The sequence below is a fragment of the Archocentrus centrarchus genome, chromosome 21, assembly GCF_007364275.1.
Source record: "Archocentrus centrarchus isolate MPI-CPG fArcCen1 chromosome 21, fArcCen1, whole genome shotgun sequence".
In the NCBI taxonomy this organism is placed as follows: Eukaryota; Metazoa; Chordata; class Actinopteri; order Cichliformes; family Cichlidae; genus Archocentrus; species Archocentrus centrarchus.
This window is the reverse complement of record NC_044366.1, coordinates 4,513,914-4,539,877: the sequence shown is the minus strand read 5'-3', so window position 1 is coordinate 4,539,877 and position 25,964 is coordinate 4,513,914. Positions and strand designations below refer to the sequence as shown.

Genomic DNA, 25,964 nt, shown 5'->3' with positions numbered 1-25,964 from the left:
TTCCATGAATGTCGCCTGCTCTGGCCAATGGAAGACATTTGACTATGGTCGCTGGTGTCTCTAGCTTCACGTTTCTCAAAACAGAGTCGCCAATAACCAGAGTTTGTTCCTCGGCGGGTGTTATGAGGGCTGTTTAATCTCCTGGTAAGGATTGGGTAGAAGCCACTGTGGGGCATTCGATTAGAAAGGCTCGAGAGGATGTACAGTCCAATAGGGGTTTATTTGGTATAGCACATGATGATACAGGTGTGAGCGTAGGGTGTAGGTGTGTGTGTGGCTGGGTATCTGAACGCACACATAATCCCGAAGGCTAACACATAACACCGCTCACGTCTCCCATACACTTCCCACTTCTGCTCGCTATTCTGCTCTTCTGGCCACACGCCGCTCACAGTGACAGCATCCCCAGGCTCGCCCTCTGATTATCTGCACGAGTGAACCATCAGGGGTGCACGCACTGAGTGCATGATCCAGTGACCACAAGAGGGCTCCTATGCACAGTTTCAATCAACCCATCAGTCCTTCATAACAGCGGGTGTGTCGCCAAGTGGAGAAAAACAGTTAGAGACTTGAACAGGTTGGTGGTGTATCCGGGGCTTCTGCTTAGGACTACGCTTCCTCCTCACAGTCACCCAGCCAGCCTGTTTTCCCTGCTCCTCGGGATCTGCTGGGGGGGAGCTAACGGCGGCTAAGCTACCATGGTCCGCACCCGCTACAGGGGCCTGGCTAGATACAGGATTTTCCAGGGTGCGGAGCCGAGTCTCCAGTTCAGAAAGCCTGGCCTCCAGAGCTACAAACAGACTACATTTATTACAAGTACCGTTACTGCTAAAGGAGGCCGGGGAGCAGAGCCGGCCCAAGGCATAGGCGACATATGCGGCTGCATAGGGCCCCTTGACCACCAGGGGGCCCCCAAGCTCGCCTACATTTGTGATGAAACTTTTTTTTTTTTTAACATGCCAGTGTCCTAAAGAAAGAAAAAACTATGGGCAATCATGCGGAACAGCAGTGCTCCAGGTGACCTGATGCTCCGTCAGTTTCGGTCATTTTTGGATGAAGCTACGAAACAGAAATGTGACAGAAAGGAGCTGTCCCTGTGAGGCAGAAAGGAGAAGATTGGAGGAAGAAAAAGACAAAGACAAATTTAAGATAAGAGAATTTACTATACATTTTTGTAAAGCATTAAACAGGACTAAACGAGAATATGAAAGTAATTTACTTCAGGAAATTACTCAATGTTGTAGTAAAGAAACATTTAATATGCAGGAAAAAAAATAAATTGATGGAGTTACAAACTAATTTACATGCCCTTTATATTGAGAAAGTCCAGGGGGCCTTTATAAGGTCAAGGGCAAAATGGATTGAGGCTGGCGAGAAGAATTCATCATATTTCAGTAACCTGGAGAAATATAGACAGCAGAGAAATTTAGTTACGAGTCTATTGGTAAATGAGGGTGAATGTAAAGATTCAAGGATTATTGAAAAAGAAGTCTTTGATTTCTACTCCAAATTGTACTCTTCAGATTATTCCTCAGATGATGCTGATAGTTTTTTTTGACAAAATACAAAATGTCATTCCATGCATTGAAGATTCCTTTAGAGTCGTCCCCCGTCAAGCATTTTTGTCTCGTTTTCATTCGTTGATGAAAGTGTCAATCCATTTCGCCTTCGTTTTTATCCTTTTAGGCAGTTTTTATTTAGTTATCGTCTCGTTTCTGTCATGAAAAAGGGTCGTTGACGAAAACTATGACGAAAATATTTCGTCAATGAAATTAACACGGCACTCAGTTGTATCTGTATATGAAACCAGATGGCACAAATTCATTTAACTACAGTCATGGCTTAATCACAGAAAGTCCTCCATGACCTCTAAATTCAGACAAACTGATGTTATTATAATCAGAGAATTTTTATATACTTATAAAACCCTCAGAAACACTGTTTCTAGCCAGATATTCACTCTGGATTCATTATGTCAAGTGAGTTGAGATCTTGATTACCTGATAGCCTAAGCCTGGTATTGAGTCTACAATCATAATTCAGATTTATAGAATTGTTAGAAAGTGAATTTTGTGATTTTTAAATCAAATGATGAGTGTATGTGTAACACAGAAATGATTTATATGCAATGTATTAAGGAAATTGTGAAATCATTGAGCTAAGGGTAAAATGAGGAACTCAAAACTGTTGGTTAGAGACGAGCAAGAGCAAAGATAAAAACATGTTGAAAATAACCAGGAATGGAAAAGTACCTAAAAGACCCATATGTTAAATAGAAATGAACTAATGATTAAGTCTAACACCTCAATTGGATAAGAATAGTGGGGTGATGGTCTGGCATGATGATTTATGGAAGCTAGGATGTGTCTTAGATTTAGATTATAAAAGATGAAGTGCAGAAGCATTAAACGAGAATTTCAGGAGTTTCTTCCCCGGACAAGAACTGCTCTGCGGAGAGGACTGGGCCAAACCCTCCGTGGATACCAATTCGACTTTGAACAGTTCTGCGAATGTTCTCCCTGCCTTGCAGTTGAAGTTGGAAGTGACTTCGCTGTCGGATTTCTATCTTTTGACTTTGTACTGAGTCAGAGAAGATTTCTGGATTACAGAGCGAGGATTATAAAAAGGACAGTCGACAGAAGGACAGAAGCATCTTCCTTTTGGACTTCTCCTTTTTCCCCACTTCACGGAGGCAGCTTTCAATGGACTGGAATTGAGTGTGGTCGCTTTGGCCAAGTGGCTCACTCGAAGCCTTTCCTTCCCAAAAAGAATTTTTTAAACAAAATTGGACATTTCCAATTCCCCCTTCTTCAGCGACCCAGCTCATAAGTAATTCTTTTCTGATTGAAACTTAATTGTTTTGAGATTAGTATTATGGTTGATTTGAATTCATTCTGAATTCTGAATTTTGAGTTAATTATTGAATTCTGAGGATTGATTGAAATTGATTTGATTGATTTGAGCTATTGCGAATTGCTTGAGCTGAACCTGCATAATAAAGTTTGACTCTAAAAAGTCAGAAGAGTTCTTTTGATAGTTATTTCTCTCTTTGACGGTACACTCAGTTTCATGATAGTAAAACTCTAGGCAAGTTAGCTCCAACATCTAGCTCTATTTGATCACACTAGTCTACAAATCCACTTTAAACTAATTTATGTCCCTAGGGCTTTTTGCCTAGTCTTTAAATGTTAACCTGGCATGTACCAAGTGCACAGATCCATTAGGGGTAAGCCACCACAACTGACGGGACTGCACTTCGGGCCCAGCTGCAGGAAGCCTCTCTGACTGGCAGCACCGAAGGTGCAGAGGAAGCGGGGCAGACATCAGGATTAACGGTGGTCAGAAGCCAGGCGAGTTACCCCACCACAGCTTTAAGTAGTGTTACAGTGAATCATATGGGGTAATACTCCATTGACATGTAGCCAGGACCCTGTTTAAATGGAGAAGCTGTCACAACTGAACTTGTGGGATCTAACAATTAGCTTGACCTTCAACAACACGGTGAGAAACTTGGGAGTATTTTATACAAGATGCGTCTGCACATTAAACAGATATGCAGGCGTGCTTTGAAATGAATTGAATTCAGCCCACCAAAACCTTTACTGAACATTGCAGATGCTGAAACCAAATTTAGCTTTTTTTTATTATTAAGTTTGACCTTATTTGTTAAACCTGATTCTCCGTGAGCAGCTTTGCTTTCTAATTTAAGTTCTTTCCAACTAACAGTGAGGTATAAGACAAGTTCAGGAGAATGTTTTCCTTCATATTATTAAATAAAATAATATAATAATCATACGTTCAAAGCTTATGACTCAGTTTAATTTTTTCATTTTCTTTTTTAAAAAGTAAATATTTCTTGGCAATTTTAAACTCCTGTAAAAGTCCTTCAATATTCCAAAAGGAAAAATCTGTTTGATTTTGAAAAAAAAAAATCCCAGAAGATTTTATCCTGAACAATCTTATATGAATAAAATAAAATAAAATAAATGAATAAATGATAAAATTAAAAAAAAAAATCTGTGAATAAAATATCATCCTGTAACTTTATCCTGCATAATTCTAGTGTTAATTTCGTTGACGAAATATTTTCATCATAGTTTTTGTCAATGACCCTTTTTTCGTGACGGAAAAGAGACGATAACTAGATAAAAACTACCTAAAAGGATAAAAAAGAGGACGAAATTAAATGACACTTTCATCAATGAATGAAAACGAGACGAAAATGCTTGGCGGGGATGACATTCAATCAGAACTGATTTCATTTTGTGACAGGGCGGGACAAGTTAGGAAAACATCCAATCAAACGCACAGTTGCACAAATTTACTCTAAACCCAGGAAGGACAAACTAGCCTGTGATTGGTCGTTACTTCCGATAGAACTAAGTTATGTAAAGAATGTCAGCAGGGAGAAAGAGAAGAGCCGATGTATGGACACATTTGTCCTTTGACGTTGTGACAAACAAAACGATGTGTAAACCATGTGGGGCGACTATCTCGGGTAAAAACACGACAAATCTTAAACGACATCTGCAAACCAGTCACCCAGATCTCCATGCAAAGGTCAGCATTTTAATGTCATGCAGGGTAAAGTGTTTTTCCCAGTTTAGCGTTTGTGTTTAGAGAAAATCTCCACACCGCGGTGGATTAGCCTTTCCTAATCTTAGTCCTGAACACTGCCCTGTACCTTTCAGAGCGTCCTGCTGTAAAACCCTCGTATTATCTCAGTAAGGTGGTGTTAATGATCAGGTGTGTGGGAAGCAGGTGAAACGCTAATGTTAATATTATTAATAATATTACATAACTTTTAATAAATGTTTAATTTTGTGTGTATAATGACTAATTCAAGGGAACTGAAGAAAAAGCATTTACATTTTACACCCTTTATATTTTAGTCGACTAAATCGACTGTAGATTTAGTCGACTATATTCTTAGGATAATTCGTTGACCAAAGCTAGACTAAAACTAAAACTGTTCAAATGACTAAATTATGATTAAAACTAAATTACATTTTCATCAAAAGACTATGACTAAAACTAAATCAAAATTAACACTGACTGAGTGTCATCTGCATAGCAATGAAAATGTATGCTGTATTTTCTAATACTATTGGCTGGTCCCAGCACAGAACCCTGTGGCTCACTTCTTTGTGTGAAGTCTCCCCATTTACAGGCACAAATTTGAATCAAATGGTTGCTCTGTGCCTTTAAACACTAGATAGTTCACTGGTAATTTGACATTTGGACTGGAGGAGCCAAGGATTGAACCACCAACTTTCAGGTTCATGAACAACTTGCTTCACCTCCTGAGCCACACTGTGTGAAATATGAAGATGCATTCGTTCTTATACCAGCTCTTTAATTGGCATTTTTCCATGAAGTACATGAGCTCTACTGACACCATGAAAACACTCACGTGGACATTAAATTTAAGTGTGTAGTTCAGATTATAATTATCGTACCTGTCCTTCATGTTTATATATTTGCAAATTTAATTTCACGGGTTAAAAATAATGTCTACATTCCACACATGGAAAAAAACATCTGAAAATAATGCCTGAGAATTACTACAAGAAGCCAGATCAGATTGTCACTGAACATTTTCCTAAAATTTGTCCCGATCAACATTATATTGATATTATAGTTTGTCCCAATTAAATACACAAATGTAGCCATGCTGACAAAAATAAACCACAAAATGCAACAAATCACACGGCCGTATATCCATCTCACACGCACTTAAATGAATTTCTATCTTTAGAAAGTCTGTGAAATAAATACAAACTGTTTCTATTAAAGTTTTTCCACTGAAAAATACATTCGGAGTACAATCTTTGAGAACCTGCTGGTGACCTCGCAAGTGAGCACAGAGGCAGGAATGGAAATCAAGCACACCCGTAACTGCAGACACATCGCATAATTTACACCATAATTTCCACAGAGCTCACAACACTTATACAGTGAGAGTAAAACTAACAAAATACAGAACTAATACAAGCTATACCCTAGAAATGTGGTTTACAGTACTGAGAGATTACAGGAGTTATACCATAAACATTTTAAATATGAGTTTAGGTCACTCTCGCTCACATTTCAATAGAGGCGAAGAAGCAGTGATTTACAGCCAGAAAGCAAAGCATGGCAGAGCAACTAAACAGAAGCCTGAGCGTTCGTCCACAAAGTTTTTCCTTCTCCGATCCTCCGTAGCAACCTGCAGAAGGTCTCACAGAAGGCTGTCCAGGCTCTTCTCAGGGCTGGTCTTGTGTTCGTCACCGGGGGGCGGGCTGTATTTCTCATGATGATGCTGCAGCATGGTGACGACGTCATGGTGGCCGAAATGCACCGCCTCATCCATCGGCGTGTTACCCCATCTGGGCAAAAAGAAAGAAAGAGAGAGAGAAAAGAATATATTTTATGTATATGTAAAAAATACAAGTGTAAGCCTACATACTGTGTATGGAGGACCAAAAGTGCCAAAACCCAAAATAGCTATTTAAGGAAATTAATGAATTAATTTCCTGTGAAGAAATTAGTTTCCAATAAAATGCACCAAAATTAATATCCAAACATCCATGCATTATCCTCTCTTATCCAATTCAGGGTTGTGGCGGGGCTGGAGTCTATCCCAGCTGTCATAGGCTGAAAGATTAGGGCCAAAATTAATTGTAGATAAATATAATATTTATATTATCAAATAATAACAAATAAATATAGGTGTTTATTTGTTATTGTATTTATTCACCTTTCCAGTAATTTCCCAATATATTCACTTAAGAAACAAAGAAAAAAAACATGTTCCAAAAGTAAAAAAAAAAACACACACACACGTGGCTCCAATTTAATATTTTTTTAAAAATGTGTTTTCTTTGATAGCCCAGCATCAATCACATGGTGCACTTTGAGTGACAGCTGCCTCATTTGCATAACAAGGAGAAATAATAGTACAAAGAAAGAAATTTATGAATTTAAAAAAATGGAAATTTCATAAGAAGGTAAATAAATACATTAATAAATAATAATAAATTATTAGCTCATATCAATTATTAGTCATTTATTTATTTTATTTCTGATTTTGGAAGTTCTGGTTCTCCACAGCGCGTCGGAGGATGAAGCCACTTTCCTTTTTGAACGACATGCCTTTTTTCTTCTTAACCAAACACCTGAAAATTCTGCCCATCATTATTATAACCTGTGATGAATAAATACATACAGGTATGTGACCACATGGACTTACCTGTCTCTGGGTACTGGATTCACCTTGCAGGCCTCTAGCAGGAAGCGGACCACCTCTATGTGCCCTGAAGGAAGCAGGGCAGATGTCAGAAATAAGACTGAACTTGTGAAAAGTGTGTATCCCCGATTTGAATCACTTGATGCTAAACCAAGATAGCTTTTGATCTCATGGAAACAGGTCCGGACCACAGGCTCAGCATTTAAGGACGAGCTGTGTCTGGATTCGCTGACTGACTTCAGGCTAAACGTTACCTTCAGCTGCTGCGACGTGCAGGGCCGTCCTCGAGTCGTAGTCCCTCTGCTCCATGTCCATGGATGACAGCGCAAACCTGCGCACACAAATGCTGTGTAAACAACACTGTGTGCAACTTTAACTGTTGAACAATTCAGAAAAATTACACATCTATGAGTCAATATCACAGCTTCAGGTTGGAAGTTAAAGAGCATCCTGCTGGTATTGCCCGAAGCACCTTTTCCTTAGAAATTGCAGGCAAATAGGAAGAACAATACATTTTATATCAATAAATATGCCTCAGGATAGTTCACCATCACCACACATGATATCCCTCTTTTTTCGTGGTTTCCTGTGGAGTTTTGAACCACCAAATGCAGTTTTCTTCCAGAAGCTTCAACCTTCAGGGCGAGAGCCAAAAACTGCAGTTTCTCTAATGGCCACCAGAGGCTCCAGCAGTCTCCATGTAAAATTTTCTAATTTTACAGCAGAAATAAACACGTTTACAACCTGATACAAGAAACAGTTTTGGCCTGCTGGGCAGGTGAAATCTTTTAACAGCTCATCTGTAATAATATTGTTCAGTCGCCCTGAGAGCAGGTTTTTGCACCATTTAGAGGTTTGTTAGACTTCTAATCAACAGAAAATTTCTCAGCAGGTGAAGGTGAATTTACTTCTAGCAACCAGATTGAGCCCAGGGTAGGACGTCCATGTGCAGAGCACCTTTGTCCATAGAGGGATGCCACAGATAAAGGCAGATGAAAAACCCCACAATCACCCTTAATCCATATTTTAGAGTTAACAGGTGAAGAAGACTGCAAACATGGAGAGAGACACACACTTTAAACTACTCTGAAACTAGTGCAAATGTTTCATGAGATTTCTGGTGGGAAACAGCAGGTCTAAAACTCCACAGGGACACCTTTAAGTTCCTCTTTCTGCCACTTGAGGTCACTGCAGTGCTTCCTCATGCAGCCAGAGTTTATCGTGGAAAAAGAGAGTAAATAAATCTGAACTGATCTCACATCAGTGTGTGTGAGCTGCTCACCTCCTCAGGGCCGACACGTCTCCAGTATAGGCGGCAAACAGCAGGTTGATGACAGACTTGACCTGTGGACAGAGGCAGAAGGTTTGCAGATGGACCTCAGAGTAAACCACACCGGACCAGCAGCTGCAAGAGCTGAAGGAACTGAGGGAATCATGACGGACTGGACAGGAAAAAGCAGGAATTATTCCACTTACATCCAACCCATCCCAACACATTTCATTTCTATGCAGCACTGAAAGGAAGCCAGTTATTTAATTATTGTAGGATCTTGGGGAACAGACTTTATTAATATTTCATATTATTATTAATTTAATCACCACGTTGCTTCTATAATCCAGCTTTGATTTTAATTTACCCTCAAACAGGAATGAATCATTTCCTATGAGCGAAACTTCAAAATAAAACAAACAAATGTGAAAAAAAATTGGAATACAAACACAGGGAGGTCTCTGCAGCAGACAAATATCCTAACAATAACAATCAATTTGATTTTTCTTTCTTGGGAAATTCTGACACTTTATCAAGGACAGGTGTGACTTAAACTGATACGTTGGTACAAAGATGCAAAAATATTAACTTTACTTTCACTTAGAAAACAAGCAAATATTCACATTTTGCAACCTGTGAACTTCTGAGAGATTTCTGCTCCAGAAAACTAAATTAAGACGATTAATCTGTTATTAAAAACAAAGAAACACAAAAACAGTGATTTCCTCCTAAACGGATCCTTCAACTAAACATGAGCCACAATGAGAAAACTAAATAAACTCATATTCATCATTTCAAAAATGTTCATGAAAATAAAAACTTCGTGTGAACAAGTTGTGGTATGTTCAAAATGCAGTCAAACTGCCATACAGATGAAGACTGATGATAAATGAAGGCTGCTTGTCACCTTCAGGCAGTTTAATGCATGAATTGCTCTGCACGTCCTGCATACCTTCACCTCTGTGGTGCCCTCTGGGCCTCCGCAATTTAAAGCAGGTTCAGACCACACAATAAAAAGTCTCCTTTTCGTGACAGATGAAATGATGCTGCCTGACTGGTTGTGTTTGCCATGAGTGATGTGCGCTGCTTCTGGAAAACACCAATCCTCTTTCCCTTCACCGAGTTTACAGATGTTCACAGCTGTTCACAGCTGCACTTCGATGAGCATGTTCAAAACAAAACTTTTTTGATGCTCATCTCTCTGAAGGCGTCCGAGACTCAGCTGATATCATGTAGCCTGAACAGCCTTCTCTGCATCACCTCCTCATTGGACACATTTTTCAATGACTCAGAGTTTGTACAATCAGTAATTTTACTTAAAAAAACTTAAACTATAATAATTTGCATGTAAATCTTAGTTTCAATATTTCATATCCACTGATTCACCTGAAAATCTTCAGTTTTTCAGGAGCCAAATCCAGCAAGTGAATGTTGAACTCCATTAACAATACACACCAATTTAAGTGTTTTAGTAAGACCAATCAATGTTGCTAAAAGTTATTTTCCATGGGGATTATCCGTTTAAAAGCTGAAGCAGGACTGAACTCATCACGCCGTTTAATCCAGCCCAACGCTGATGATGTCTGAGGATTGTGAATACCTTCAGCTGCACGCCTACGTAATGAACAGAAACTTAACATCCTCTTCAAAACCCAGCGACTGCTGACCTCCACCAACAATACACACCAATTTAAGTGTTTTCACAATCACTATAGCAGAGCAGAGGTGGCAAAAGTACTGACATTCTTTATTTAAGTAGAAGTACAAGTACTTGTGTTAAAAAATACACTGGTAAAAGTTGAAGTACTAGTTCAACTTCTTTACTCAAGTGAAAGTAAAAAAGTACAGGCTCTGAAATGTACTCAAAGAACAAAAGTGAAAGTAGCTCTTTGGAGGACGTTTCTACCAATTATTTTTCTGTAAAGCTAACTGAGCCTCATTACATTTTAATGCAATAACATAAAATATTACACAAGAATACAGATGTTATTCCAATCTAAATTTTAATCCTAATGAATGCACTCAGCTTGAATCTGTTATGTAGGACACAAACTGTGAAAGGGAATTTAAACACAGCTCTGTTCTCTGTGTCCTCCATAGTAGAGGGTGACTGTGCCTCCACCTAAACACAAACATGAGGATACTCAGGGGTCACAGTGGGATTCAGAAGGTGGAGGAACCCTTTGATTCAAACTCATCTCTGCTGCACTGATGTAACCTGTAATTGAGACTATGATGTTAAACCTAAAGTAATGAGCCTGTTTTGAAAACGTAAAGAGTACAAAGTGCAGATATTTCTATAAAAATGTAGGGAGTAAATAAATACTCAAGTACAGATACCTGAAAAATATACTTATGTACAGTACAGTAAGTACATTTGTACTTTGTTACTTCCCACCTCTGCAGCAGAGTAATTAAGACCAATCGATGAAGCTAAAAGTTATTTTCCATGGAGATTATCAGTTTAAAAGCCAATGCTGGACTGAACTCATCACGCCGTTTAATCCAGTCCAACACTGATGATGACTGAGGATTCTGAACACCTTCACCTGCACGCCTGCGTAATGAGCACCAGTCCAACACAAAGCTTTACTGTAAATACAGTACAGCAAACTGACGTGTTTATCCTGCACTAAACTGCACTATTTTCATACAATTTTTGAATTACACAAAGTCAGAATACCTCAGTTTGTTTTGCAGTCCTTACTTTTAAATCTAACCTCTCTTCTTCCTCTCCTGTCCTCTTTCATACATCTCTGAGTGAACTTCTCTCTCTTTTCTCTCCCTGGAAATACAGCAGCTCTTCTTTTAGCTAGCAGACACACTGTGTGACAAACTGCACACACTTTTGTGTGTATGCTGATATTTGCTGAGCATTTGGAAACATTGCATCTAAATGTGACATGTTACTCCCTTTATTTTTCGCTTCTCTTCAGTAGTGTTACTTAAGATGCTGAAGTACCACAAGCAATAACCTACGGACATCTGCCCTGGGCCCGGCCCACTGTAACCCCTGATTATAGCGCTATAAATGATACATAAATTATATGAGTCTTTTTCTTTAATCTCTTTGTATACAATAATCCCCAGTAATGGAGGATAGCCAGTATTATTGTCCCTTATGTGTTAAGTGTTCCCACATTTAGACTCCGATCGTTTGATGATTGACAGTAATGCAAACTTCCCTCAGATGTTAAACCTAAAGTAACGAGCCTGTTTTGAAAATGTAAATGTACAGATTCACCTCCCATTTGTGACACCTGGTTTAAAAAATGCTTAATTGAGACTTCAGGGACCAGCGGGTGTCATCATGGCAACTTTGGCCATCTTTTATTTGCAGTCTGTGCTTGAGATGTAAAAGATGATCATCTTGTGTGACTACATTCACATGACAGTCTTTGTTGTTGTTCAAGAAAACAAAAACCTCGTGCGAACAAGTTTCTGTTTGTTCATATGCAGTCAAACTGGAACACTAATGAAGACTTGCAGTAACTGATGACTGCTTGTCACCTTCAGGCACTTTAAATATTTAGAAATACACCCCTTCTGTCTTCTGATGGTAGCCATCCAAAGACATTAGACTCATACGGTAATGAAACAGAAACTGCATATACAGTAAATATTTTTTACTGTGTGCGTGGTACTTCATGGGCTCCGTAGAACCATCTCTGAACAAATTTAAGTTGTTTCTGTTAACTCTTTCACCCTTGAACACCTTCTAGGGGTAACCCTTATTTCTCTTTTCTGAACTGAGTGGTTTCTGACATTTCAGGCTTGCTTCTAGAACAATAGCAATTTTATTTATGTAGCACATTTCATTGCATGCAAACTCAACGTGCTCAATGTAGGAGATAACAACAGAAAACCCCACCCTTTAATCTGATTCTAGGAACATTTAAGGCCCCGTTTACACGACGCCGTTTCAAAATGAAAACGGCGTCGTTTTGATGCGTTTCAGCCTCCTGTTTACACGACAACGGAGTGAAAACGATGTGTTTTGGAAACAGGGTCCAGAGTGGAGCGTTCTCGTGTAAATGCTTGAAACCAGGGTGATTTGAAAATGGGTGACTCACACATGCGCACTATGGTTGCGACGGCCACAGTTTTCCATGCATGCGCAAATTGATAAACAGTCCTCGCGGATTCACGAGTGCTTCTTGTGATAAACAGTCTCACTAAATTAGAAGATGCTCATTTAGCCTGGAAAAAGAGTTTGTTGCTCTATAAAAAAGCCCTCCGTAAAGCTAGGACATCTTACTACTCATCATTCATTGAAGAAAATAAGAACAACCCCAGGTTTGTTTTCAGCACTGTAGCCAGGCTGACAAAGAGTCAGAGCTCTGAAGAGCCGAGTATTCCTTTCACTTTAACTAGTAGTGAATTCATGGATTTCTTTACAAATAAAATTTTAGATATTAGAGAAAAAATTATTCATAACATCTCAAAGATTATTCTTCATGTTCGGCTGCTTTCAGCACTGCTGGTATTTGTTTAGACTCTTTCGCTCCAGTTGATCTTTCAGAGTTAACTTCAATAGTTACTTCCTCCAGGTACTGCACTGCAGTGGTTTGAATCATATTTATCTAATAGACTCCAATTTGTTCATGTAAATGGGGAGTCTTCTTCACACACTAAGGTTAATTATGGAGTTCCACAGGGTTCTGTGCTAGGACCAATTCTATTTACATTATACATGCTTCCCTTAGGCAGTATTATTAGAAAGCATTGCATACATTTTCATTGTTATGCAGATGATACTCAGCTTTATCTATCAATGAAGCCAGATGACACACATCAATTAGTTAAACTGCAGGAATGTCTTAAAGATATTAAGGCCTGGATGACCTCTAATTTCCTGCTTCTAAATTCAGATCAAACTGAAATTCTTGTTCTCGGCCCCACAAATCTTAGAAACATGGTGTCTAACCAGATACTTACTCTGGATGGCATTACTTTGGCCTCCAGTAACACTGTGAGAAATCTTGGAGTCATTTTTGACCAGGATATGTCCTTCAATGCACATATTAAACAAATATGTAGGACCGCTTTTTTACATTTGCGCAATATTTCTAAAATTAGAAACATCCTTTCTCAGAGTGATGCTGAAAAGCTCATTCATGCATTTATTACTTCTAGGCTGGACTATTGTAATTCATTATTATCAGGCTGTCCTAAAAGCTCCCTGAAAAGCCTTCAGCTGATCCAAAATGCTGCAGCTAGAGTACTGACAGGGACTAGAAAGAGAGAGCAGATTTCTCCCATATTGGCTTCTCTTCATTGGCTCCCTGTTAAATCTAGAATAGAATATAAAATTCTTCTCCTCACATACAAGGTCTTGAATAATCAGGCCCCATCTTATCCCAAAGACCTCATAGTACCATATCACCCCAACAGAGCACTTCACTCTCAGACTGCTGGCTTACTTGTGGTTCCTAGGATACTTAAGAGTAGAATGGGAGGCAGAGCCTTCAGCTTTCAGGCGCCTCTTCTGTGGAACCAGCTCCCAGCTTGGATTCAGGAGACAGACACCCTCTCTATTTTTAAGATTAGGCTTAAAACTTTCCTGTATGATCAAGCTTATACTTAGGGCTGGATCAGGTGACCCTGAACCCTCCCTTAAATATGCTGCTATAGGCCTGGGCTGCTGGGAGGGGGGTTCCCATGATGCACTGACTTTTTCTTTTCATTCACCTTCATCTTTCCACTCTGTTTATACCCCACTCAGCATTTAATCATTAGTTATGAATCTCTGGCTCTCTCCAACAGTGTCTTTCATCCTGTCTCTCCCTCAGCCCCATACAGTTGCAGCAGTCTGGTTCTGCTGGAGGTTTCATTCTGTTAAAAGGGAGTTTTTCCTTCCCACTGTCGCCCAGTGCTTGCTCATAGGCGTTTGTTTTGACTGTTGGGTTTTTATGGTATGGTACCTTGTAAAGTGCCTTGGGGCGACTGTTTATCATAATTTGGTGCTATTTAAATAAAATTTAATTGATAGGATTTATGATTGTTTGATAGTACAAAGCGAGAAGATATAAAGGTTAAAGAGATAGAGCCTTGAGGAACTCCTAATTTTGATATTTAATCTAAAACTTTGATCTAAAACTGCAAATAGAAATATGAGAGAAAGTCAAGAACCTGACCTTTAAACCACCTTTGAATTAAAACACGATCAGGGTTTAACGCAGCAGATTAGAAATAGGTTTGGAAATATTAATTACCAGTAAACCTAAGTTGTTTTTCTTGAATAGTGGTGTGATTACAGCACATTTAAGAGAAAATGCCAGTCTGTAGAGAGCTGTTGATAATATTTACTAAATGAATAAAGGCTAGTGAGGGTGATCTCTGCCTCAACAGCTACCCTTGGAAAAACCTGGAACCTATTCTAATGGTCGTCAAATTTCGTCTTTATTGATACGCGTTATGTATCAGAACCCATCATCTTTATGGGGTCAAGAATTAAAGAGCAGCTGTGAGCTCAGAGGATGAGCTGATTTAAAACAGACCTTTTATTTCATTTCATACAAGGGACACCAAGACAACAAAAAACATTAATGTAATTTTTACTGTCATTTCTGCATGTTCAGTACAGAGAAGCAGACAGTTCATGGAGACTTCACAAACAAACATTAAAGCTTGACAGCTGTGAGCTTGGAACTGTTTGGTTTCATGTTCAGAAGCAGCTCATTTTTTAATCTTTTGCTTGTTTTTCTATGAAGACTAACCTCACAGTTCCAGGGTCACCAAATGTGAGGGTAGTGATCACTTTCATGTGAAAGAAAAAAAAAAAAAAAACATTCAAAAGAAATCAAATAAAGGATGAAAATTCATGAAAATTGACAAAAAAAACAAAAAACATGCATACAAGAGAAAAATCCATACATGACATATGGGTGTAAAGGTTTGTTCTGGGAACATTTTGCACCATTAACATAAAAAAAATCAGTTTGAAACCTTCATCTCTTTAAATTTCCAATATTCTAATTATTCATTTCTCTGCTTCTTGTTTGACGTGTTTTTTTTGGGGTCTGGACAGATTACTGAGCAGTTTTTAATTTTATTTATGGTGCAAACTGAACAAAGCTTTACATAACACAAATCTGATGATTTCCATTAACGCTGCATTTAAAAAGCCCCGGTGTCATCTTTTGGATTGGAATAATCAGGATTTTCCAAGCAAAGGAGAAGGTGTGATTGATAATTAATCTTGATTGATTGGCTTGATGAAGTTCAGTCTCCTGTCTGCTCTGACTGCATCAGCTTTTATTTCAGGTCCTGAATTTCAGATTTTTCTGCCATTTAAAGGAGCAGCAAAGATGTGAAAACTCAAAACTTTTTTAGGACTACGAGAGCGACTCGTTTCACGAGGATCCCTTACTGGTCGTGTGAGCTGCTTCCCAATAATCATCGCTGTTGGACTGGATTAAATTAATTTTAGGTGAATAGTAGATATGAAATATTGATGATGACCGAGGCTTTTGAATACTCCTGCATCATATATTACACACACGTCAGCAATATAAAAGATTAAAAAACAAAACAAAAAGGACATTAACAAAATAAAGGACACAACATGACAGCAGTAAAGTGATGACAGCGGCTCCAGCAGCCATCTCTCTGAGCTCAGCCTCAGGACACACACCACGTGTACAGTTTCAGTGATACACACACACACACACTACAGCAATATCTAAGGCATCTGCTGACATGACATTAATGTGCAAGTATTTACATCTCCTGGAGGAGCTCCCATAGTAAACCTGAATGTCTGAAGTAAATATTCAAACACTCACTCTTTGGTCTGCAGCGGAGGACACTCGTGTTCAGATGCACAGCACAAAGCTAAAGGCTGTGTGCACACCTGCTGCTACAAACATCCAGAAATACATAAACATCTTTGGAAAGAAGCAGCCATTAATTATGACCTGAACTAATTAGGGTAACACTTTGAAAACGTCTCACGCCCTAATGAATGTGTTCCATGTGTATACTCACCAGTTAACACCTCCTTTGTGCCCATTTTACCTTAGATTACGTTTTCAGGGGCATTAATGAAAAAAAAAAAAAGCAGCTGCTGCTCAGAACACTAAAGCATCTAAAACTTAAAGGGGCCAGAATTAAGACACTGAAGACCAAACGGTCCAGACTCAACTATCTTTGCTAGTTTTCTTAAGGGATCTAGTCTATAGAAATCATACAAACATTGATTTCTCCAAGTTTGTAGCAGGCGACTTACACACACACACACACACACACACACACCTGAAAATGTTAATGAAAGCCGGGGGAGCGGTCGTCAGACTGAGCACATCAGCCCGAGTGATTCTGGTGTATCAGTGTAACAGCAGGACGTAACAGAGGGTCAGAGGGATGTGTTACAGACAGGTGAGCTGACGGGTCTGTAGTGTTTCAGGATTTTAGCCACGTTTCCTACACAGCTGACCCACAATGACACTGTAGCGCACTGTAGTGCACATTAATGAGTCGGGCAGAAGTGTAGTGAGTTAGATTAACGGCCGACTCCTATAATCAGGCTGAGAGTCTGGTTCTTTCCTTTGTCAGTCAAAAACTCCTGCAGCTTCCCACAGTAAAAGCACCAGAGCACATTAACAGTAACTTCATTAACACATCTTTGGGTCAGGACTGATAAATAACACCACGTGGTGTTTCTTCAAGCACATGCTTCAGGTCATCAGTTCTCCATCAGCTGCCCGTCATCGATCTGTTTACAGAGACAGATCCACCTGTAAAGCTGCTTACGCTGTATTATTTTGGTTAACAGATTACTCGCTCCCTCTGACTCACTTTGACCTGTTAGTTTGCGCTGTTTGTGTAGAGCAGATTGTGCTCATAAATTTGCACACATTTGTAAATCCCCTGCAGAACAGCAGCTTGCCTCACTTGGCAAATCGGGCCCACTGCACTGAGAAAAAAAGGTTCGCTGTAATGACTCTGATCCTGGACCTGGACTAAATGTTCTCTGCTTCAAATGAAGAAATAAAAAAAAAAACAGCCAAAACAAGGCAAAGTCTTTGCACATGCGTGAGCATGTTTTTGTGCGCTGTGTAGCGATGCAGTGTAGACGCTGTGTAGACATGTTAACGGCTGTACGGAGACCGTTTAGTTCCATAAAAACTATCAGACACTTGAACTGAACATACAAACCCACTCCCACTTTCATGTCTGAAAGCTGCAGGTAAACGAGGTCAACCGAGTCAAACCTCATTAACAGTTTAAAGTTTTAGTCACCTGACTGTGAGCAACCCCCCACCCCCCCCATTATTATCAATCGCATCAGGCACACACACACACACACACCAACAGATCTAGATTCAATATTAAAGATGAGGAAGGAGGCACAAATCATGCTGTACTTTAAACAGAAATTGAGCTTGTAGACAAATATCAATATCTGCAAAATAATACAACATTTACAGATCTCACTCGTTAATGTTCTTCACTTAAGTCTCATTTTTGACCAGCTAAATGCTCAGAGATGGTGCGTTTAAGAGCCTAAAGTCATAAAGGGGGGAATAAATAAAAACAATTAACAGGAAAAAAAAAAACCATCACAGCCAAATAATTTTAATCACTAATAACACATCCCTAATTTAGAAATTACTGCATTTTTAAAAGTCAGCGAGCACAGAAGCATCACTTCGCTCCAAGTGGACGACCGCGCAGCCGACCGCTCGAAGTGTGATCGCCGACGTTTTTCCCCCAGAAGACTCCGACATGAATAAAAACGAGGAAAAAGCTAAACTGTTATAAAAGTGATGAGATAAAACGAGAGCGCGGCCTGAACGCTGCACGTCAGACCTCGTCACGTCGCTAAGGCAACGAACAGGTGGAAGGTCGTTTGGGGGAGAAAAAAAAAACATCCCATTTTCCCAGTACAAATAAAAAAAAACCCCCCATCTGTCCACACAGTAACCGCTTCACCAGCAATAAATAATCCTCTACATAACTTATATATAAATATGAAAGGGCGAGGAGACGTCGTCGCGTTGTTGGGAGATCAGGTGAGGCGGCGGGGGGGCATCTTTTTGGGTCTGTTTTTAAGTTTCACTCGACGACTTTGTCCATCCTATAGACTACAGTGGTGGAGCTGTCCTCGTTCGACTCGGTGGGGGACACCTTTTTCCAGAGGGGGGCTTTCAGAGCCAGCTCCTGCTGGAGGCTCTCGTAATCCATGGCTCCGAAGGTGTGCTGCTGTTATTGACACGGATAACAAATTAGTCTCAAACCCTCCGTTTTTTAAACCGGTGTTTATGTGCTGGGTGCAAATGAAGAAGGAGCCAATAAAAGCATCATTAACTACCATTATCACTGTGTTCCCCACACATTCAGGCAGGTTAATGCATACAGTAACTGTGCACAATGCAACACATCTGTCCACTCATGTCAGCAACTTATTTCCAATCTGTTTATAAAGCTACAAAGCATCTTTAAGCCTTATAATCTGGCAAAAATCAACATCTGAGGCCACTTTGAGTCTGACCTGCATTAGCAGTACTGACCCAAACAAAACAGCTGACTTCATAAATAAATAAAACATATTACATATTGTAATAACCTTAAAATTAGTATTTAAAAAGTTTGATTAAGGTCAGCAGACTGAGCAGCTCATGAAGCCAGTAAACATCTGTCTGGTTTCCTCTGTCGTGTTTACTTTTAACATCTGGAGCTCCAGAGACTCGGGATCGATCCACGCTAACCTCCACTCCTGAGGAAGGGACGGGTATCAGCTGAGAGAGTGAAGGGAAACGGCTTTAACTCGTAACATTTATCTGATTCTTACAGTTTCCTTCTTCTGAGGGAGCGAGCTAGAAAATAAAACTAACAGGCAAAAACCTGGTGGTCAATCAGAAAACGCTCATTTCACCAGTGCGATCAGTTTCGTCGCGTCGCCGCGAATCGGCCGACAGCTCAGACGCAGAACAGAAAGCGGAGAGGGCGAGAGCGCGGGTGCAGCCTGGACCGTGAAGTCGCTACGTCGGCGGATTTATGTTTAAAAAAAAAAAAAAAAAAAGCTTCAGATGTTTTGCTTCCTCTGAAAACGGTTCTGGGCACTCTGAATGTGTGGGAAACACTGCGTTATATAAATCAGACATGTTTGATTACCTTCAGGCGGATAATGGAAAAAAATTAAAATAAAAAAATTCTGACTGAACTCAGTTCTAGTTTTTCCTCAGAGTCACGCTGTTTCGATTATATTAAATTTAGATGATTTAGCTCTTTATATATTAAATATGTGCAAGAAAAAATAAATAAACAAAATCCGCCCACTTTCGGCAGCACTTCCACCCAAAGGATGAACGGGGACAGTTTAGGTGTTACATTTATGGAGGTCTGTGCATACAGGTCAGTGCAAAAAGGTGTGGCTACAGGAAGCTGCTGGAGGGAAGGTGCGCTGTCACGTGAGCCTGATGAGGCGGAGTTTGTCCTTACCCGCTGGTCACCGCCTTCTCTGCGAGGATCGTGCTTCTTGGCGAAGTGCCTCAGGTTGTCGTAGTTGTGGAAGTTGAAAAGCTCCACCAGGTCCTGAAATACAAAGAGAGGAAATACGACATTTCACTCTGAGGTTAACGTGACCTGCCGCAGACTCCTCTCTGGATCAGCTGTGAATTGTGTTTTTGTAGAGCAAAATAAATGCAGGTCACGCTGCTTCTTTCTCCCACTGCAAAGTGAATAAACACAGAGGTGCAGTAAAGTCTCTGCATGGCTCCGAGTGTTTATTCTTCTGTTTCCGGACAGGACGTACGTACCGTGCAGAACTGGATCCCTCTGACCGAGTTGCCCAGCTTGTCGAGCGGAGGTGACCAGCACATTATTCCCATCACGTTGGGAACAACCAGCAGGATCCCTCCCGATACTCCAGACTTGGCAGGCAGGCCGACCTGCAGCAGGGAAACAGAAGAGTTCACAGAAAAGCTCGCAGCACAGCGGCGACAGAGTCCACTAACACGGCTTTGGTGAATCTCACATTATACTGAATATTCTTAGAAAAAAAGTAATCCAATCCGAAGCAATGGCGCCTTTCTACTGCACAGAAATACTTCAAATAGGAGTCCAAAAAAAATCTGCCTCTCTGACTCGGTTGCATTATCTCTGAGATAATCCCAGCTGAGGTTTAATGCCAACATATGGCATTAAAATCTGATATCCAATCACAACAAGCCCCTCAGCTGAGGCAGGTGTGCCCCCTGATACTAACTGGACCCACCAAAATGCCTTTTAACCATCTCTTCATCAGCTTTAACATGGTTTGTTTAATATCTACAGTGTGTATGTTTTTCACCGACTTTTTAAATTGCCCCATTTTGCACGTCCTTTAAAGCCGTCTGTTAAATTACTCTGTAAACTGCTGTATAAATAAAGTGGACGTTCTTTGCGTCCTGCAGTTATCAAATCTGCAGCCTGCAACTGAGCAGCTGCTGGCGCCGTTTTCCAGTTCTGTCTTATGTGAGAATACGTGAAGCTAAAAGTCTGAGAACAGTTAATAAATCAAAAATAAACTGCATGTCTGTGGGTGCAGCTCGTGCACATTTTACTCACATGGAACGCAAACTGTCCCGAGAAGTCGTACATGCCACAGGAGTGCATCAGACTCAGCGTGTTCCTCACCGCCTCCGGGCTCAGCACGCGCTCGCCCGTGATTGGGCAGATGCCGCCGTTTGCCAGGGTGGCCGCCATGACGCTGGCGCTCTCACACGTCACCTCAATGGAGCACAGCTGGAGGTGCAGAGAAAAGGACAATATATAAAATTTCTCCTTCACAATTTTCAGAGCAGCTCATCTCCGTTATTGCACCTCGAGTTACGGAAGCGAGAGACAGAAAGGTGAAAGCAAAGAGATGAAAATGATGGAAAATTGTGCACTGTGATCATCAGACACCACACCTCAGTCCATCTGACTAGTTTGGGAGCTTTGGGAACAACATGGAATCAAACTGAAGCTACTGCATCACACAGGGAGGCCAACATGCTAAAAAACAAACAGATTTCAACAGAAAGAAGCTGCCAGCTGCTCGAGAAGAGGAGACTGAGAAGAAGCAGACTCTGAGGCTCCAGGATAAAAATCAATGACAGGAAGAAGCTCAGTGATGAAGCAGGAAAACCATATTCTCTCATTAAAAATGTATAGATAAGGAAAGCAGTCAAAGTTACACTCACTTGAAAGTACAAGTCCAGTACGGAGGTCATGTCTGTCCCCTCTGGGAAACACTGCAAAGAGGAGGGAAAAAATAAAAACCTGCCTTTAGAAATAATGCTGTAGAGACCCGAGAGCATCACAAACAGTTACGTTACAAAGGGCTGAAATCCGGGTCTTTAAATGTGTACCTGAGTTTTTCTAGTATCACTGTTACGGCCACTGACCTTTGGCCTCCTTTTGAGGCGAGCTGCTCTCCTCCTCTCTCTCTCTCCTCTAGGTGTTTCCTGTCTAATTGTGATTGCAGTCGTTTGGGAGACTGCACATGAGGCTCCAGTGCTCCCCACCATTAGGCCACTGGGCTTAGATGTGTGTGCTTGCTGGACTAGACAAACTTCAAGTGTTTATGATTGGAAGTGACAAAACCTCGGTGGTTGTTTTTGTTAGAGGAAGCTTGGTAGGGTTTGTCTGCCATTTTTGTTCGTGCCCTTTCTCTCCTGTTTTTTTTTGGCCAGCCAAGGAGCTTAGGTACTGTTTCTTTGGTTTTCACCTAAAGCTCAGCTCTACTTTAGTTTCTAGGAAGTGGGAGCGTTTTTGTTTTCTGGCCTTAGAGGCCCTGATGTTTCTTTCCCTCCATTTTTTTTTTGATAGCATTGGGTCAATTGTAAATAGCAGACTGTAAATGAACTTCAGTGCACGCAGGATTGAGTTTGTGGTTTGCCAGTGTATTTGTGTTACACTCCCTGTGACCCCCCCCCTAGACCTTGCAGGTAGAACACAGGCTGTGACTGCATTCGTGCTTCTGAGCGCAGGTACTCCCACCAAAAGCTCATTTTATGTCATCGAAAAATTAGATCACCTCATCTGAGATGCAGCCACACACAATTATCATTTCCATTAAAGCATAATTGTTTTTCTTCACAGAAGAAATGCTTAACCCTATTTAATCACAGAGGAAGTCAAACTTGTAACCATGTAAGTAACATGTAACCATGCACACATGGTTCTTGCAGTCTGGCTGCTTCTGTACTTGAGTTTAATGACTCCACAATTTCCAGGAAATCTCTGAGCATCCCTGCAGACCAGCCTGGGCTACAATTCCCGGTCAGCTTTTCAAGCAGCAGCCTGGAGAAACTAAATATGCAGGCAGATCTTCAGCCGTCACGACGATCTGCTCTGGACAAAGTCTCAGCTTGTGTGAGATCATTACTGATCTGTGACGCTGGTACAAACCAGACTGCAGTTTTTTGTGTTTCTGGAAACTGTGGTGACAGTTTTTCCATCCATGAGATAAAAAAGTTAAAGTTCATCTCAGTCCAGCTGATTCCTCCTAAAAGGCACATCAGGAGGCTGGAAGCAAAAATATGCAGATTTCTCTCATTTATACATGTGAATACATCTAATTTATATGGTGAGAAACATTACCGACGGCACCTGTGGCAATAAACTTTAGTGGTGAAACAGGAAGAAACGTGAAGCCTGATTGGTCTAAAAAAAAGAAATGTTCTGTTTTTCTCTTCTCCAAAAACCTGGAGAGCAACAAGGACGAGCAGCAGCAAACAGACGAACCTTTTTCTCTTTCAGGTAGTAGCCGATGGCGAAGTTCCTGTCTCCTGACTCGCGCTCAGACTGGAATCTGGCACACAAAGAAGAGCACTGCCATTACAGAGGAAGGAAGAGTGTGTGTGTGTGTGTGTTTTCACTGCTGTGCTGGTATTCACTGGCCCTGCCCTCCATTTGTGCGATACAACAACAGCTCTCGTGTCATCACGTGATGATGGTGCAACACGAGCCGTCATAAATCATGCAAACCTTTCAAACCTCAGCAGCATCTGTGGAAGTCGTCTCCACACACTAATGTGGGTAAACGAGGTTTTCATGTTGTCTTTATGTATGAAGGAAAAGTTATTAGAACACATGTTTGGGTAATATTTCATTTCAGAGCAGCTATTATAGGACAGCTGACATTAAACATTAAAACTAAAAATATCCTGTATTTGTTTTTATTCCAGTTAAGATTTTTTCCCCCAGTTTTAGCTGCCTGTAATAACCCAGAACATGACTCAGACGGACTTACGTGGCGTTGCTGAAACCCACGTACTCGTTTCCTGCCATCTTTTTCAGAAAGTTCATGACCTGGAGGGAAAAAGGAGAAAAGTCAATATTCAACACTACAAATGACCTTTCTACATTTATAAGAGATACCAGCTAAACATTACATAGAAAAACATTAAGTCATACTTTACTTATTCAACACCCACACCCAGATAATTAAAACTCAACGCCTGTTTGTTTTCCAGGATGTTCCTCTGCGGGACGTTTGATTTATTCTTCTGCGCTGAATCTACACAAGTGGGAGCATTTATTTTTCCTTCAACTGCAACAATAAAACATCAGGCAGCCAGAGGGGTGGAAAGGTGCTGAGGGTGCTCGCCACCCTCTCAAATATGGTCACTTCTGGCATCAAGAATAACCCAGCATGGCAGCAGCTAAAATTTTCATGTTGTCACTTCAAAATGGGGAGACCAGAACAAATGGTAATGTTACTTTTATATACACTCATTTGATTGGGTACACCTTGGGAGCTGCCTGAATTCTTCATGGCACAGATTCAACAAGCTGCTGGAAACACTCCTCAGATTTTGGTCCATGACGGCATTACAGCTGCTGCTCATCCATGACATCCAGTTACTGAGCTCTGGTAACTGGAGGCCATTTGAATGCAGCACTTTGATGTCTAAGATGACTGATCTGAGCTCTGGGACCTGGTGTGTGTCCCGCTGGAAGAAGCAGCAGAAACCAGCAGGTAGGCTGTGGTGATGCTCAGTTTGTACTAAGGGGCCCAAAGTGTGCCAAGAAAATATCCCCCATACCATTACACCGCCAGCAGTCTGAACTGTTGATACCAAGCCAGGTGGATCCATGTTTCCATGGTGTTGACCATCCAAATGTTTCAGTCAAAATTGAGACTCAGACCAGACCAATGTTTCCTCAATCTTCTGCTGCCCAGATTTAGTGAGCCTGTGTGACGTGTAACCTCAGCTTCCTGTTCTTAGCTGAGAGGAGTGGTCTGCTGCTGCTGTAGCCCATCAGCATCATGGTGTTGTGCGTTCAGAGATGCTCTTCTGCATATCTTTGTTGTAAGGAGCGGTTCACTGTTGCCTTCCTCTCAGCTCAGTGGTTTGAGGGGAAATCCCAGCAGTTTCTGAAATACTCTGACCAGCCTGTCTGGCACCAGCCAGCAAGTCATTTAAATCACCTTTATATATATTCTGATGCTCACTTTGAACTCCAGCAGGCCATTTTGACCATGCCTAAATGCAACGAGTTGCTGCCATCTGATTGGCTGATTAGAAATCTGTTAATGAGAAGTTGAACAGATGTACCTAATAAAGTGGCAGCAGTTTTATTTCACATTTCTGGGGATGTGTACATCAGGCTATGACATGGTGGGGGTTGATTTTGTGTCAGTTCTCTGACAGTAGATGAATGAATTAGATGAACGAATCAAAGAAAATGAAAGTTAACTGAATGCAGGTCTAATACTCACATAGTCAAATTTTTCTGCGTTGCTTACATTTTGCTGCAGAGAGAACAAAATAAAAAGCAGTTAGTCTGGTTCACTCACAGAGAGAAGCCTCAGAAGATAAAAGCACAGCATCAGAAAAGGTTATTTTAAAATGATCAATGATACTGCTGACCAATTACGCTTACAGAATTAGCAGGCATGAGCAGAGTGTACTAAAAATACAATGTAACAATCACAGGAGCTTTTCCAAGAGTTACACAAATAATTAATACGATCAGCTTGTGGAAGGTTACAAAGAGGGAAGTTCAAAGGGAGATTTATTAGACGTGTGCGTTACAGCTCACTGATTCCAATACTGACTGTCAAACCTGTTTTAGTTACAGGTGACAGTCCTGACTGTGTGTATGTTTCTACATAAAATCTGACAGATGTGGGTGTATGCAGGCAGGTTTGTATTATGAGTTAACACTGCAGGTGTGTGTGTGTGTGTGTGTGTGTTTGAGGTGAAGAGGAGAGAGGATTGGCCTTCCTCACAGCTTGTAGCTCCCTGATGTCCCGCAGAGAAAACACAGCAAAAGGGGGAAAATGGCCACGCATGCACATTTAAAGTACTGTAGCATCAGTTTTAACTTTACAGGTAGATTTTAAAACTGTGGCACTCATGAAGGTGTTAAAGTCACTACATGAAGTTTCTATAGAGCTCATTGGGGGGACGAGGGGGGAAAAAAAGGGGGGGGGGGGTCAGGGGGAGTGGGAGAGAGTGAGGAGATAGATATGGAAAAGGAAGAAAA

General features: G+C 40.7%; 1 protein-coding gene across 3 annotated transcripts in view; it reads right to left on the bottom strand.

Annotated features, from left to right (window-relative positions):
* Positions 1-5,383: 5,383 nt before the first annotated feature.
* glsb (glutaminase b) overlaps positions 5,384-25,964 on the bottom strand; it is a 38,857-nt gene continuing 18,276 nt past the window's right edge. The window contains exons 8-18 of one of the 3 annotated variants that reach the window (XM_030757544.1): positions 25,195-25,227; positions 23,722-23,780; positions 23,214-23,280; positions 21,668-21,718; positions 21,051-21,227; positions 20,261-20,392; positions 19,944-20,036; positions 8,511-8,572; positions 7,483-7,559; positions 7,232-7,295; positions 5,384-6,368 (exon numbers count right to left, since the gene is read on the bottom strand). In XM_030757544.1, coding sequence (XP_030613404.1) covers positions 6,221-6,368; positions 7,232-7,295; positions 7,483-7,559; positions 8,511-8,572; positions 19,944-20,036; positions 20,261-20,392; positions 21,051-21,227; positions 21,668-21,718; positions 23,214-23,280; positions 23,722-23,780; positions 25,195-25,227 — 963 coding nt within the window. In that variant the 3' untranslated portion in view covers positions 5,384-6,220. Of the gene's footprint in view, positions 6,369-7,231; positions 7,296-7,482; positions 7,560-8,510; positions 8,573-15,004; positions 18,705-19,943; positions 20,037-20,260; positions 20,393-21,050; positions 21,228-21,667; positions 21,719-23,213; positions 23,281-23,721; positions 23,781-25,194; positions 25,228-25,964 lie in introns of those variants that run through there. The other 2 variants (XM_030757545.1, XM_030757546.1) reach the window with 2 other exon arrangements.